At 46.2% G+C, this 16,758-nt stretch overlaps 1 protein-coding gene across 4 annotated transcripts in view; it reads right to left on the reverse strand.

Moving 5' to 3' along the window:
* The window catches only part of OTOF (otoferlin), a 139,717-nt gene that overhangs the window by 26,635 nt on the left and 96,324 nt on the right, over window positions 1-16,758 (reverse strand). For 2 of the 4 annotated variants that reach the window (XM_066611991.1, XM_066611989.1), the window contains exons 21-31: window positions 16,070-16,186; window positions 14,768-14,920; window positions 13,743-13,932; window positions 11,331-11,455; window positions 9,874-10,008; window positions 9,219-9,380; window positions 4,973-5,092; window positions 3,579-3,740; window positions 2,809-2,971; window positions 1,849-1,979; window positions 261-290 (exon numbers count right to left, since the gene is read on the reverse strand). In XM_066611991.1, coding sequence (XP_066468088.1) covers window positions 261-290; window positions 1,849-1,979; window positions 2,809-2,971; window positions 3,579-3,740; window positions 4,973-5,092; window positions 9,219-9,380; window positions 9,874-10,008; window positions 11,331-11,455; window positions 13,743-13,932; window positions 14,768-14,920; window positions 16,070-16,186 — 1,488 coding nt within the window. The remainder of the gene's footprint in view (window positions 1-260; window positions 291-1,848; window positions 1,980-2,808; window positions 2,972-3,578; window positions 3,741-4,972; window positions 5,093-9,218; window positions 9,381-9,873; window positions 10,009-11,330; window positions 11,456-13,742; window positions 13,933-14,767; window positions 14,921-16,069; window positions 16,187-16,758) is intronic. The other 2 variants (XM_066611992.1, XM_066611993.1) reach the window with 1 other exon arrangement.

Below are 16,758 nucleotides of genomic sequence, written 5' to 3' on the forward strand. Positions count from 1 at the left end.
GCCAGGGAGACAGACCAGGGACACACTACACTTGCTCCCAGTGTGGAAGGGATTGTCACTCCCGAATCGGCCTTTTCAGCCACACTAGACGCTGTGCCAGAACCACCATCCAGAGCGCGATACCATAGTCTTTCGAGACTGAAGGTTGCCAACAACATTCCCTTGTGCCACCAAGCAGACCTTACAATGACATCAGCTGAAAGTAAAAGAAAAGTGTCATCATCACAGACAAAGCCAAGCCGAGCATGACTGCCACTTACCACATCCACCTTCACGACTGCATCAGAGTTCTGCTGCCAAGGAAAGGGGAGTGCAATAGGGAAGAATAAGCAACAGTTACCAAAAAGCAGGAAGCCCACACTTCACATTGCCTGCACCAACCCATATGTCAACATCCAGGTGATGGTGGAAGCCACAAGTACTTTGCTGGCAACAAATGAACAAGAAGGAAAACAAACAGTACAGGTCAGGTGACAGATGCCTCAGGTGGGCAATGAGGCTTGTGCTGATCTTCGGTCAAGACTCTGGGGTGATGACTCAGGGAACCATAGGTTTCTAGGTCTCTCATTATAAGAGACCTGCATGATAAGCAGAACAGGATGCCATTTTTATCACTTATACACCACCATCGTTAGGACAAGGACTTAAAGCAAAAGCGATCAAGCCGGGTCCTTGCCCCAAGCAGCTTACAATCAGCTTACAAAGGATGGGACAGAGTAAGGGATGAACAGGAGCAAATGTCATTACATAGACTGACCTGAATACTGGGATGAAGACTGGGGGACTGAGCAGGGCTTCATAGAAATGCTAGAACTTGGTTGCCCATTCAACAAGACCAGTTGGTGGTGAAACGAACAGGCAACATTTACACCTACGACAACCTCTCTGAACTCTCTGATGCTTGCTTAGAAATTAGCCTGCATTCTGTCAAAGGCTTTGTACAACTGATTGACTGTGCCTAAGATGTAACTCATGTATCCAGTACTAACAAGGCAAATGAAATCCTTGGTCAAAACCCCTTGGTTTCTTGGTGAGCTTACCTCATACTTGCTCATTGGTCCATGTCCCCTCCCCAACTTGAAAGTGGAAAATTTGGGAGTCTGCTAAGCTTAAACCAGACTGTTAGAGCTTCAGGGACCAACTCCTCAAAAAGAGATTGAAAGGAAGTGAGCTAACAGAGTCAGATTGCAAGACAATAGTCAAGTGAGGAGGGATGCCAGTGCCGTCTAGTGAGGACAATGTTGATGTCCTCAGAAGCATCTCTCTGGTGTCAGGGGATACTGCTGGTAAGTAACTTTATCAGTCAGAGAAGTTTCTAGAAAACTGGTTTGTTTCCTTTTGAATGTCCCTCTAATCTCAAGTATAAACTCAGACTGCTTCTCTTCTGTTGTCCCTGTTTTTGGCTTTTTGATTCAATAAGTCAAACCTATTTTTGATTCAGTTTTGTTACACTCAACGGAACAATTTGCCTCCATCTCTCATTACCCAACCAACTGCCACCTAGAGAGGTGGGCAAAAGTGAATGTGCATGTGGGAGGGAGAAGCTAAGTGGAGACATCAGTCCAGGCTCTTCTCTCTCTTTTCCTCTCTCACACAAGTAACAGCTCAGGAGGCAGTCAGCTACCTGCCCCCCTCCCAAGAGAGGATTGAAATATGGAGCCAAACACAAGGCAGCACGTTCTGGCTCATGTTATGTCAGAGTATGGTATATTTGGTAGACATATCTCAGGAGCAAAAGGACCTTAATGGAGGTGAGCCTAGAGTCTTTCAGCGCTCCTTGAGAGAGAACACCGCTGAGGACTGTGCAGAGGACACCAAACAAGTCAGGTTCAATGCTTTGAAACTCACCGCTTCAAGCTTCACCATGGTCTCCAGTTTCTTGACAGGAACCTCTGGCTCCATGTTGACTACAATTTCACCTGCAGGGTGAGAGTGGGGGCCTCCATTTGCCAGGGTCGCATACGCATTCATGAGCTTAGCTGGACAGAGGACAGCAAAAAAAGAGAACAAGCACCATGCACAGGACAGAGAAAGGAGGGGGGAGAGAGAGAGCACACAAGAATTCTTTCAGGAGGGAGGCATCCAGTAGGTGAGACAAAGCCAAAAAGCCTGAAGGGGTGACACTGAGATTGATTGGAAATGAAGTATAGCCCAGACTTCAAAGAGAAATATATTCACATCAGGGAGAAGCACACAAAAACAGTGAGTGCACAAGAACTTTGATTTTATGGACATCCCAAGCGGGGGTGTTAAGTAGAAAATGTCCCAGTTCTAAAAGTGCATGGGGTTTTACACTGAGATCTTCCTTCCATTCACTGAAGGGAATATTGGTGAAAATCCGGTACTCCCCTTGGCGATGGCGCCTATCCTCTATCCTAATCCCCCCCCCCACACAACAGCCTCCTCTCCCCCTTTCTATGCTCAGATTTGTGCCAGTAATATCACTGGCCAGGTCCAAGGAGACCCAATGCAAAACTGGAGGCTTATGGAGATGTAAGGGAATTTAAATCCCCTTTCTCATATGAAGTCTCCTGCTCCACCACCACCCTGCGTGCCTTTTTGGCACAGCTGTACCAGAGGAGTGGGAGGAAGAATAGAACTAGGCTATTAAATTCTGCACTAGCTCCAGAGATAACTCATCTGAAAAACTGTTCCGCAACTCATCCTCCTTGGGTTCCTTTTCCTTTCACACCAGCACCCTAAAGTCTGAGCATTTACAGTAGAGGGGCTAAGAAGCGATTCTCCTGTCAATGTAAGATACTGTTTCATGACATGGCCTCCCTAGGTCCCCCTCCCTCTCGTTGATACCTGCCATGCTCCAGTGCTGAGCCTTCTTATCTGGAGGCCTGTAGATGAATTTGCGTAAGGAGTTGACAGCATGGCTGCCCACAAGTGTGTAACGCCCAAAGGCACGGCAATCCACTACACGGATGTTCAGGGGAGGGTGAAGGAGCTCGTTTTCAGGCAGATCCTGCAAGGGAGCAGAAACAAAACTGGCAATATTCAGATAGATTGGTTGGAATGAGCAGGGAGACAAGAACATGGCACTGAATAAACATCAGTCCTGTCATTATTTGCCAATCCAATCCTGGGAAAGGAGGAATGTTTGGGTATATTCCAAGGATTGGGAAGATGGTGACTGTGATGGAAGTGGATGGAGGACAAAATGGGTTTTCAGCAGAGGCCCTTTCCCCTTTTTCTCTACTTCATTCTTTCTATTGGTCAGACTGGAGTTACTGGAAAATTGGTAGACTTCCCCTGCCACCACCCAAGACTAGAAGTCTAGACAAAAAGAGGACAAAAAGGAGTGCTGGCAGGAAATAGGATTGAGCCCTTAGAAAACTAGGCAGAAACACAGACAAAAATAGGGAGAAATTAGAGATTTTCATTCCTGTGGCTACTGGGTAATTTTGATTGGGTGGATTGATGTAGGAACTTCCAGCTTCCCAGTTGGCTACAGTGGCGATGCTGGCCAGATGTTCTCTGGACCAGCAGGGCTTTTCTTATATTCTTCAATTCTTATGTGCCCCACCTTGCCACTTGCTCACCCTACCACCCTAACTGAGGATGATACTCACCACTTCAAACCATTTGACCAGGGTGCTGAAATTAGGGTTTTTCTTGTAGTTCTGGATGAGACTGGACTGGACCCCCCTTCCAGCGCATTCAATGTCCACGCGAGGTCGATCCACCTGGGCCAAGTTAACGCGTTTCAGATCTCGCAATCCCCAGAATAAGATCTGGTGGGAAGAAGCGCTAGACAATGAGACAGAGCCTACCTTCCAGCAGGAGCAGACAATCTCTTTCGAAATCACTGGGTTGGCAAGACAGCGTCAGTTACCTAACCTGCAAAGGCCAAATCTCCAAAACTGCATGAAATGGGTGCTTAAGAAAATTTTTGAAAGATCACAAAAACTGGTCAGATCAACAGACATCAGAATGAAAACAGATGACTCAAAACAGCAGCAGCTGTGAAATAACCAAAGAATTATTTTGCTTTGCATATAGCCGGTTGCAAATTAGACACTTACTCTTCAGCTTTATGCAAATGAATTCCTATGGTTTGTCTTCACAAGGTATCTGCCATGCTTTTGTTCATGGATCATTTGGGCTATCATATACGTTATTTTAGTTTGGTGCTTCTTTGTTATGGCTAATAGCAAAAATAAACAACTACCGTTTACTTTTAAGAAGATAAAAATCAGCAACTAGATTGACTTGGACCCTTGGCAAGTGTTGCATAACAAAGTACATAGCAGTACAAAATTGTGAGACCTGCACAAACTATTCAGATCAGGGAAACCTTGAAAGTACTTGCACTGATTTATTCTGTTTCTCCTAATCTAGAAGATTAGGAAAATGCCTAATAAACAAGGTGCCCTTCTTGCACCTTCTTTATTTACTTGCACTGATTTATTCTGTTTCTCCTAATCTAGAAGATTAGGAAGGTGCTTAATAAAGAAGGTGCCTTTATTTATATATTAGAAGGTGCCCCTCCTAATAAAGAAGGTGCCCTTGTGGTTTACACAATGCCTGTCTCCCACCCACCAGAAAACTTACTTGGTCCTCCAACTAGCTTTGACATTTCCTTAAGCCCATTTCTGGGCAATAAGAGCTTGGAGTTGCACTCTTCGAAAAGCATAAAAGTGAAACCTCAGGATTTTGAATTCTGAGCCCACCCCTGGAGTATATGCTGGAGGTTCCCGCCATCTGGCAGATTTTCCACTCTCTAAAATCTATACTGCCCCTGTACAGAATCCTGTGAGTTTACAAGGCAGGCTGGAAGATTAATTAGTACAGGTAGCACTAACCACACCATACAATGGCTCCTTTGGAGGTGGGGAAGGACACTGGTTTCAACCACGCTGATGGCTTAGGTGGTGAAGTGTGAGATATTGCCATTTGGATGTGTCCTATGTCTCCAAAAGAGATGTTTCTGAACATGCATTTTCCAGAGAACAGTTCCAGTTACCTCCACTCTGTATTTGCTTAGCACAGGGCGAATCCCCAGAGGCACTGGCAGAATGGGGCCCCGGTCCAGATCTGTGGGGCCATCAATGGTAGGCAGATCTGATTTTCCAGCTGGACCAATCTGGAAGAGAGACAGAGAGCAATTGAAATATCTTCCTTTAGCTATCACTTTTAGCTATAACATGATTACCATGTTGCTTATGTCTGACTCCTTCTCATCCAGATCTCATCAGGAAGGCAAAGCTTTCCTTTCATGCACCTACTTGTTGGAATGGGTAACATTTGCAGGAGGTGAAGAGATGTCTAGAATTCCTGCTTTAAAAAGTAAAACATCACCCAATTCACATGACCATAAAAACATGGATTGGACAGCTTCATGGTTTATCTCTACCTGCCTGAGTTGGAGAATAGTTCCTGAGTTCTGCTAGAGCCTTGGCTGGGTTTCACACTAGGTCTTCAGTCTGCAATTGCCACTATTTGTTCCCTTGTGTACAACTTGACAAAGCAGTTGCCAAACAGCAGCATTTGAACATTTTCTGCATTCCAAGCAATTGCAGCAGCAGGCTGCCTAACATGGACTGGACGCTCTTCAGGATTTCTGGACTGGGACTTAAGGGCTGCCTTTTGCAGATTGCTGCCTCTCACTGCTTCTTTCAAGTATGGTGCACCATTAATGATGAATTACTGATAAATTGTTCTTTAAATGCCCCATAATTAGTCAGTTCACCTTCCTACAGGATGGGGGCTTCAACTACTGGTTTCTCCCATTGTTCCTTTTCTTTCTTTGACAGCAAAATAACACACATTAAAAAAAATAAGAGGAAGTCAGAAATTAAAGTCACACCAAGTCAGTGACACCATACTGAACAGGGAGCATTTAGAGATAGAGCTCAAGGAGGAAGCTTCTAATTAAAGTTGCAATGGACCTTTGCCAAATTGGACTTTTTAATGAGCAAATCTTATAGAAGGATCTTGGCCATGGGGAAAGATATAGCTTGATAATATAGCACTACATGAAGGCTGCAGTAGTAAACATACTTATAATGACTAAGTGCCACTGTGCACAGTGGAACCATGTAAACGATACATTGCTGAAAGTGTTGTGCAGAATTATTCTTTCAATTCTAGCTAACTATGGAAAAACAACACCTCATCCATAGTGAAGGGCTCCAGTGTGAAAGGAAGATTGGAACTCAAGAAATATCATGTGCAGGAAAGAAATTTGAGGGCAGAGAGAGGCAGCCGCACTCTGATCCCTGCTGGCCTCTGATCTTTTAGCAGAAACTGCCAACATGTTTTCTCATATGGCCAAATAAACAAAAGCTACTCTATTTTGGTATTCTCTAGAAAATGTCAAGAGGCAAGTTACAATCTGCAAATGTTACCCCAATTACGATCATGCAGGCTTGTAGGGCCCCTGAGAAGAATGCAGGGGGAGAGACTTCAGGCATGCTGGTAATTTCTCCAAGATGCCAAACGAGGAGGGGGTGACAAGAGTTTCTGCTGAAGGATGGGTTGAGCTGACACTTCTCTCCAGCAGATGTTGAAACCTACATGCCAGGTGCCTGCCATTGTGAGCAGTTCACAAATGTATAAGACACTGATTTAGGAGTCTAGGAGACAAGTGGAACTTGCACAATCTTATCCATGCAGATGCAGGGAGGTGAAAATGTGCATTTAGGTCAAGAGCAAGGGAAAGAGGAGATTACCAGAGAAATACGACAAAATAAGAATATAATTAGGATATTCTGTAGTGCAGAGAAGGCCTCAGCCTCACATGGACAAGAGCATAACAAGGAGGAATTCAACTGACTCAAGATTCTGAGGCAATAAGGAAAGCACCTTGATCTGTGGCACACAAGGATCGGTGGCTGCCAGCAAGGCCTGCCTGATCTCCTCATCATCATATGGAAGCTGAGAACATGGAAATAAGATAGAGAGAGAAAGAGAGACGGAGACAGAGATGGACAACAGATGCCACAGATGTTAAAAAAAAGAAAACCACACTCTCAAACAGGCTGAAAAACAAGCACATGGAAAAGTCACAATCCACTTTCAAAGATAGAGGCAGAGAATGTAGATATTCACATAAGTTGAGATCCTGCCTCATCAAAGTCCCATTCACACAACCCACAAAGTATGCGGGAGCTTTAGCAGAAAGATGCAGCTCAGGCAGAGCTTATTCTGTGTCATAAAATTTGCATCTTGAATGTTAAAATTATTGCATGTATTTTATCTATTTTTATGTATTTTGTTTCATGTTGTTGTTTGTTTATTGTTTTTCTTTTACTATTACTACAAATAAAATAAAATATATGTATAAAAAAAATTGCATCTTGTCCTTCCTCTGAGACACTCATAGTGGTATATCTGAGGGTTTAGGGTTTTGTTTTTCACATTATCCTCACAACAATATTTCAGTCAGGAAGGAGTGCCCATGTCTAGCCCAGAACCACCCAGCAAACTTTGGGCTGAGATGGGTGGTTGGATATGAGGACTGTCCGGTGTTTCAGTGGCAGCAGGCCATGTACACATTTCCCTAGGATCCATTTTAATATTCTGCAGGTGCCAGGGGCATTAGACGTCACCCATAAGCAAACCTGTGGCTGAAAGCTAGGTTAGGCTCTCATTCCTTGGAGGTGTTAAGGAACAAGGTGCTTTTTGCATTCCATTTCTTGTCCCTTATCCCTCCACATCACTGGACATGGAAGGCTTTGAGTCCCAGAGGCGTAGCTAGGTCATTTGACACCCAGGGTCCATAAATTTTTGTCACCCGATATGACTTAATTATTAATTATTAATTATATCGTTTAATTCATTAATTCACTTTTTATACCACCCTTCTTCTAAGCAGCTCAGGGTGGTGTACATGGTTCCTCCCCTTATTTTGTCCTCACAACAACCCTGTGAGGTAGGTGAGACAGAGACAGTAATAGTCATGACATGGAATGAATAATAATAATGACCAGAAAAATAAATGCAGTGAATATTCCCCACAAGCAATGGATGAAATTCTGCATCAAATGGTATATAACATGATGGTATTATTCCTAAAAACCACGATTTCCAGAATTTTGGTCACTCGGGTGTAACCCACCCCCCCGGATGTCTCATTGGCCTGTTTTGAGTTAAGGCAGTGGTTCTCAAACTTTTAACACTGGGACCCACTTTTTAGAATGACAATCTGTCCAGGAACCACCAGAAGTGATGTCATGGCTGGAAGCGACATCATCAAACAAAATAAAATAATTATAAATAATTAAATTAAAGAAAAACAGATAAATAAGGGGACGCCAGCCCTGTTTCACCAAGTGAATTTTGTCTGTAGCCTGCCTGCAATAACACCCCCCCCCCCACACACACACACAAAATCAGTGAGATTTTCAGCCCTCCCCAGTGTCCAGCTTACCAGCTCAAGCCTCTGGTTTATTCTCTGGGGGGGGGGGTGTTGCTGCCTGCAATATCACCCCCCCAACACACACACACACACACACAAATAAAGCAGTGAGATTTTCAGCCCTCTCCAGTGCCCACCTTACCAGCTCAATCCTCTGGTTTATTCTTTGGGGGGGCTCCCTTCTGGAGCATTTGTTGAGCTCCACATTAGAGGGCTCTAATGAGCTTTCATTAGAGGGGGACCATGCCACTAGCCTTGCATTCCTCTTTGCCTGACTTGACCAGGAGCCAAGGCACATTTGCTTACTCGTGAGTAAACGTGACCATGTGGCTTACTTTCGCTTTCCATAGAGTTCAATGGAGGGAGGGACTTACTTCTTGGGTGTTTTGGGGGGGCTGTGAACTATGGCAAGTTCGCCTACTTGCGAGTAAACACGCAATATGGCTCTGTTTCATTTTCCATAGGGTTCAATGCATATTTTGGTTTCTGGTTTTTTGGCCCTAACTTTTGATGGAAAGGAGATATTTCAATCTGGGTTTTTGCATTGCATTCCGCTGGAAATTCTGCATCCAACGGTATATAGCATGATGGAGTTACTCCAAATCTTCATGATGTTAGCAATGTTGGGGCATTTGTGGGGTTACACCCCCAAAGGGTGGTACCCGGGGCGGACCGCCCCCACCCCCGCTAGCTACGCCACTGTTGAGTCCCTTTCTGAATCCTTTTCCCCCTTCAGAAAAAGTAAAATTCACAAAACCCAAACTAGGTTTCATGCCCTAAAGTGAATTATATGAGATGAGTGTGCCTAGTCTTCTCTTGCCTCCAATATGGGTTCTGATGAAACTGTTACCTGGAGAAGTTCGAAGGCAGCCAAGAGGTCCCCAGCAGTGGAATTGCCACGGTAGACCTGGTAGTACTCCAGCTGGGGCGGGAAGCGTGGAGGGCAGTATTCCTCATCTGACATCTTCACCACAGGTTTGGCGAATGTGCGGCCCATGAAGTCAGCCTTCCCCTGAAAGGGCACAGAGAACATCTGGGTTCATAATCGCAGGAGATACCTCCTTCTTTGTTGTCCAGACCACCTGGCTTGCCACTGCTGGAGACAGAGCGCTGAGCGAGATGAAACTCATGGCAAAGGGTTTCGGTTCCTGGGAGGGAGAGTCCAAGCCCAGCCCACATTTTCAAAAACATTAGCATCAATGGGAGAGTCAAACAGATCAAGGCCACCAGATGTGTTTTCCAGCTCCCCCACTGTCTCTCTTCTCCAAACTGTCTCCACCTCACAACAGATGTTCAGCAAGATCCATGTTTTCAGTTTGTCTAGCACAAAAGCAGCATGACCAGTGAAAAACAAGGGGCTTCAGGAGACATTCCTAGGAGGACCCATAGGTTTGGAAGGAGAGGATATGAGCATATCTAGATATGAAACAGCCCAGGCTGTGATATATGCCAAGGAACAAGTCTGTCAATGCAGAAACAGGATGTGACCCCCGGTCTTCTCTTACCACTGTGTCCTGGTCATAGATCTCAATGACAATAATGGGAGGATCATCTCGCATCTCATGGGCCTCACCATATAGTTCCACATTATCAAACACCAGTAGTTGGTCCCAGGTGGGACAAAGAGTCTCGTTGAGGACCTGGAAGGAGATGGGAAGTGAATAAGGATTTTACATCTGCCCCATTCTGAAGCATTTCATGAGCCTTATCAAATCTCTTTCAGGTTCCTACGAAGTTTCTCAGATATTTTGCCCTCAACTTCAACCAAACCCTCCTTCAACCAAACATTAAAGCCATTTCACAGCTGTTTTAAAACATTTCTGGTGGTGGTTATTTTTTTTGTCTTTTAACAAGGCAAAGGATGAATGTATGACAGTACATATATGTTGTGCTTATTTTCATTTGTTTTAAATGTAGACACCCCAGCTGAACTTCAGGGACAGCAGCAAGACTGACAACTGACCTGATGATGAACTTAACAGAATAGAAAGTTAGACTTAATTGTGAAAGGGAAGCAGGAACACACAGCCCTCAGTGTCCATACATTCTGTGTGCAACTGGAAAGGTTCTATGCACACAGGAGTAAGTATGTAAGGCCCTTTCCAAAATATACTGAATATGTGGGCAACAAGGTACGGCCAGTGGCAATTGTGGAGCATGGCCAGCAGATATGCTGCTGCTCTTCTCCACTCACATTCACAGCCCAATCCTATCCTGGGCTGGCCCAGAGCATGCAGTGATGCTGGCACAGCCTCTGCTGCATGCTTAGGGCCAACCAGGGACCAGGCAGAAGTAAGTAATGTAATGGAGATGTAAGAAGTAATGGAGATGTAAGTAAAAAACATTTTTACTCACCTACTCCACTGCTGCCTTATCCTCAATAAGCCTACTTGGATCACCACCAGCTCTTTGGCTGCTGTAAATCTGAGTGGGTCCAAGGGAGCGTGTCAAGCCTTAGCCAGGGGCATAGGATATCAGCACTGCCACTGATATCCACCCCCATCCCACACTTGGCACATCCTGAGCTAGTCCTAAACACTGCTCCAATCCTCCCCCAGAATACTCCCTTTGCCAACTTATCTACCCAGCGGGGACTCTGGAGGTAGTTGGAGCATACTTGGGGTCACCAGCTCTTTGTAGCAGCAGCAGCTGTTGCTGCTGTTGCAGCAGCTGCCACACTAGTGGCACAAAGCCCAGATAGGATTGGGCCTTCAGTATATGGGTGTGAGATCAAGAGTACAGGGCCAGACTGCATGCCTGTCATAACTCATGGGAAGCTCAAAGAAAACCACGTCCATAGCAAAGGCAAAGGATCCATTGTGACTTCCGCTGAAATATTTCATCTGTCTTCATTTCCACTTGCCACCAGAAAGTTCTCAGTTCACAGTGAGATGTTCAGGCAAGGGCCTTTGAAGGGACAGAGCTCCTGCCCCAAGTACTGTCTCCAGAGTAACCATTTTACCTCAGTGCACTGGCTCTGACTGATGAAGAAAACCCGGGCAAAGGGATCGGAGAGGCCACTGCTATCTGCAGCGAACAAGCTCCTGGCCTGGTACATGTGGACTCGCAGCTGGAAGACCTGCTTCTCTGTGCAGGGAAAGAAGCAGAAAAGGAACACTTAGCAGATGGTGAGGAGAGAGGAATATAAAGAAGGGATGGAGATCTAGAAGAGGTGCCATGCCCCAGATTTGAACAGTGGCCATATCTGGATTCAAAAAGAAAAGCACTTCAATGTCTAGGGAGTCCTGGAATCCAGTGGCATAGGCTAGACACAGGCCCCACCACCAGATTAAGTCTTAGCCATTCAGCATCCCCTAAAGTCCCCTAAGCCCAGACAGTTGGGGGGGGGACAGAGCCCTCTAGAGGAGCCCTCAGCCCTCACTCTCAAGGACCCTCTTTCCCCCATGTGGCAAATATAGCAATACCTGCAGCCTGCCCCTTCATCCCTGAGGTAATGGAGCCTGTGAAGACTGTCAAAGTTAAAGCAGGAGATAACCCTGGGAGACTGTGTGCCTGCAAGGGTGCTAATGGCACCAGTCTATCCACCTGCTGCCTTATTGCCATTCTCCTTCTCTGCCAGCAACCCTCAGCCTCACTGGCCCACCACAGGAAGTGATCCCCTCTGCCCCATACTTTCCTCTTCCACTTCCTTAGTGGGCTGAGCCAGTGGAGCAGATGATGGTAGCAGCTAGAGGAGGGCAGTGGAGGTAGTGGGAGAACTGCAGAGGAGGTGGAGATGGCACTGGTGGAAGGACTTCCCATGGAAACCCTGCCCTGTTCATCATGGAGATATCTGAGGTCCTGCGGCTCCCTCTGTTGTTGTTTTACAGCTGGATGTGCCCCTTCCCAGAACTCAAACAAGATATGGGGGTGCTTCTCATTTACAGCTAGGTCTTGCCTGGCCCCAGAACAGCCATTTTCAACCTTTTTCAGCTCACGTCACACTGTCAAGGCACTAAAATTGTCAAGGCACACTCCCAGTTTTTTACTTTCATTAAATTACTGCATTACAATTAATTTTTAATTAATATAATTAATATAATTAAATTATTACATGACAAAGGGCACAATCCTAACCAGGTCTACTCAGAAGTAAGTCCTATTTTGTTCAACAGGGCTTACTCTCAGGGAAGTGTGGTTAGGATTGCAGCCAAAGGGGGGGCATTGGGGGGGAATGTGCCTGTGGAACTTACTTCTGAGTAGACATGCCTAGGATTGAGATTTGGTTGCACTCTTTTTCTCAAATACACGAGCAGCCAATTGGCACTTCTCTCTCCTCCTCTCCCCCACCCCACCCCATTCTACCTCCTCAGACAGACACATTCCCCCATCTCATAATTGCAGTTAGCACCTCTCCTACTGTCCCTTCCCTCACTCCTCCACACCTTCCAGAAGTCCAGAATCACTTGCCTCACATTCTCTCCCCCCCCCACTGCCAACTACCTGCTCCTGTATTTCAGAAAAAAGTGTGACCAAAAGCCCAATCCTAGCCATGTCTACTCAGAAGTAAGTCCCATTATAGTCAATGGGGCTTACTCCCAGGAAAGTGGGGCTAGGACTGCAGCCTCAGAGCACAAGCTGATGCATGTCTACTCAGAAGTAAGTCCCATTATAGTCAATGGGGCTTACTCCCATGAAAGTGTGGATAGGATTGTGGACCTTCAGCCATTCTTAGCTTGGTGGCCTCAGTAAATTCGCTGGCTGGCTGGCTTCCTTCCTACCTGCCTGCCTGCCTGCCCCAGCTCCCTCACTCACTCCGCCCAGACCTCCTCCTGGCTGCCCAGTCAGCACACGGGGCAGGTACCAATGGACTTGATACCCAATCCTAGGCATGTCTACTCAGAAGTAAGCCCCATAATAGTCAACGGGGCTTACTACCAGGTAAACAAGGTTGCAGCCTTCCTCTCGCTTAGCAGTAGGAGATGCAAAGCAGCTGTAGCTGCTCCTTTTTTCCCTTTTTACTGCTTTTGTCAAAGCAGACACTTCTCCTGCACACAGCTGCTGCCTGCTCCCTCTGCCCCACGGCACACCTGAGGCTGCCTCAGTGACACAGTGGTTGAGAAACACTGCCCTAGAACCTTTTTGTACTGCCAAGTTCCAGCTCTGACCAATGTAAGCCAGCTTCTGTAAATGCTTCTGAGCATGTGCAGAGCACCTCTCCCTTGACACTGACTTAGGCCACAAACCTAACCAGGTCTACTCAGAAGTAAGTCCTATTTTGTTCAATGGGGCTTACTCTTAGGAAAGTGTGGTTAGGATTGCAGCCTTAAGCAGTCAACATGGATTGGGAGATTTAGGATTTATGGCTTGCAGATCAGAGGACTGGCTATTCAGTAGTCATGGAGTCCTGAAATCATCCAAGAGATTCTCTTACTGGTGTAGAGGAGGCTGATGGGTGGGAAGGTCAGGATGCCTTGTCCTCTGGGCAGTTTCTTTTCTTCAAAGCCACACGGTAGGCCGCTCAGGAAATCTTTACGCTGCTTGTTGAGGCCCAGCCACAAATAGATCTCCATCTTGGCTTGTACCGTCCAACCAGCTGGACCAAACCCCTTTTTCCCTGGCAACTGAGAGAAGGAAGACCCAGAAAGAGAGAGTGTTCAGCAGAGCTGGGTCTGAGAGCAGACTCTCAACAAGCATCCTTCAGCCCTATGCTCAAGTTCTTAAATCAGCAGAATGTTTGGGCACAGAGTCAAGCACATTTACGATCAAGTGTGCAGGGAAATTTCATAGTTACTGAAGAATACTGAAGGTCTGATCAGATTTCCTAATTGCTGCTGAGATGGTTTTCAACACATCCTCCTGTGCTACTTTCTGTCTTAGGTTTGTTTGTTCTGGTTTTGTGACCTGCTCTACAACCGCTCCGGAATTTTGTTTTTAATTGGAAGGCGGTAAATAATCATTCCTCCGTGGATGGGAAGTTGGACAATGGTGAGATTGGTAGTCTGGCTATAACCTCTTTTCATTCCTGTGCACAGAACAGTTTGGCACAAAACACAAAAAGGAATGTTATACCATCTCCATACTGGGAAATGCTGGAAGCTGCTTATACAAAATCAGTTCCCTGGGCCCACTGAATCCAGCACTGCTTTTTCTAGCAGCCAGCAGTTCTCTGGCATCTCAGGAGAACTGGAGATGCTGTCCAGGATTGACCTGAGACCTTTTGCATCCAAAGCACGCTCTCTACCACTGAGCCTTTCCTTGCATTCTGAAAAGACGTACCTGTTGAATTTCTATAAGACTGCTCTAAAGCGGCACAGGAGCAGCTATGAGCCAAAAGACAGCTGGATGAAAGGCTTCCAGCAGCTCCATACACACCTGCCTTTTTTGTCAATGTGTATCTCACCCCACCCCCGCCATCCCTTCCTCACACATTGGCCAACTGCAGGTCAGTAAGGCCACCTTCAGAAAGACGGTCTTCACTTTTCCACAGTCTTTGCCCATTTCCTCATCCACGATGGAGTAGAGGATGTCCTTCGAGGGAATGCGGGCGTAGGCAATGCGCTTGTTGTTGCTCATCATCCAAATGAAGATGTCGGGGATGCTGTGTTGGGGCTGCCAGTTGACAGGCAGAAAGAGAGACAGACAGAGAAGAGGAGGGGGGCTGAAAAGGGCCAGGCACTGACCACCCATTCCTAGAGCCGGTTGCTCCTTCCTTCCTTCCTGCATTCTGAAAGGAAAAGCCTCCATGGGGCTCTCAGATGGGATCTTGCTTCATGCCAGCCAGCAGAATTTGGGTGAGAGGTTGGGAAGAAGCCAGCTCCCACTTTCCACCCACCCCCACTTTTCCCAGACAGAAAAACCAACTCACCACTTTGGCTTGTTGGCAATGAAGGCAAAAAGATCAGCTGAAATTGTTCATAGCTCTCCTTTCCCCCACATTCCCCTGCTTTGTCACATGCTTCTGCTGCTGCTGGAACTGGCCATAATTCCACCAAACACCCCTGTGCCCTCAGTATCAGCCTTCATCTCCCAGTTTTTCCTAGCTCTCAACTAGTGACTTCACCAAAATTCATTTTGCCAAATGGTGAGGCTCACATCATTCTTCATCAGCTCAAATTTTAATTAAAGACAGAAAAGAATTATTGCAGTCCTGCCCCCTTCAGCCCCAAGCCTCTCCTCCAAGCCACCCATGATCTTTGTAGCCTCTCCCACCCCAATGGCAGCAATTCCCTCCCTCCTCTAGCACTTTTTGCAGCCATTCTGGTGGCAAACAAAGACCTTTTCAATGTCAACTTCTGTGATCTTCAGTGTTGCTCTTATATCTGTTCTTTCATTCTTAGATTGTTTCAGTACTTTGCATTTTGGAATTCATTATTGTTAGCCATCCTGGAAATATTTGTATTACAGGGTGGACTAAGCACTTACTAGCTGAGCACACATCCATGGCTCCTGACTGTGGCTCTCCTTGACTCTAGCTCCAGTCATCCGTTCCTGATAATAGGTGCTGTGTATGGACCTGGCTGAACCTCAGCTGCTCCTGACCTTGGGTCCTGTTCTCCCAAGCACTTCTGGCTTGCCTGTTTACCTGGCTCTGTTTCCCACCACCATCTTGATGACACCCCAAAGACTCTGCCACCTGATCCAGTTAATCTAAACTGGGAGGACTTGTGTGCTTCAGCTTTAGTGTGCTTGGATGCTTCAAGCCCAACCCCAAGACACAGAAGTTGTGCTTGGTACATGTATCCAACAGGTATCCCTCACCTCATCTGCCAGGAACCGCAGTTTCTGGAGGAAGTTCTGAGCCTGCTTCAGCTTGTCCCGGATGGTGGTTTTCTTGACCTGAGATCGTAGGATTTTGGCCTGTTGGCCCATAGTCTCCTACATGGTATAAAGCCAAGGAGAAAGGGAAGAAGAGGAAAACGGAACTCAAACTGGGAAGAAGATGTGAGTTGGGAAAATGGAAGAGAGGGGTGCTTCTGCATTTCTATCTAGACACTGAAGATTTTGTGCCAGAGAGTGCCATCTTCTTTACATGGCGTCTCCATTTAAGAGAGTCTCAGGTAGGAGGGCTCTGAAAAATCCCCCTCCACTGAATACATTGGAGAGCAGCTACCAGCCAATGCTAACAGCACTGGTCTGACCCAGATGGTCTAACAATGTCTTTAGCAGAGAGGAATCTTTTGAAGTTAGGACTTTCTACGTGCAAAGCAAGGGCTGTACCACTGAGCTCCAATGTCCATACATGTTTTAGATGTTGGTCTTCAGGTGATCTTGATTCCAAATTGAAGCCCCTCTTAAAAATAAACACAAAAGGGTCACATAGTGCCTGCAGCCTTGGAACTATAGATGCAATGCAAAAAATACTACACAACACTTACCCAGTTCCCGTTGGTGTTGATGGAAAAAAGGCTGGTGTGCCATGGTAAAATTGCTCCTGCTAACATTCAGGG

The sequence above is a fragment of the Tiliqua scincoides genome, chromosome 1, assembly GCF_035046505.1.
Source record: "Tiliqua scincoides isolate rTilSci1 chromosome 1, rTilSci1.hap2, whole genome shotgun sequence".
NCBI lineage: Eukaryota > Metazoa > Chordata > Lepidosauria > Squamata > Scincidae > Tiliqua > Tiliqua scincoides.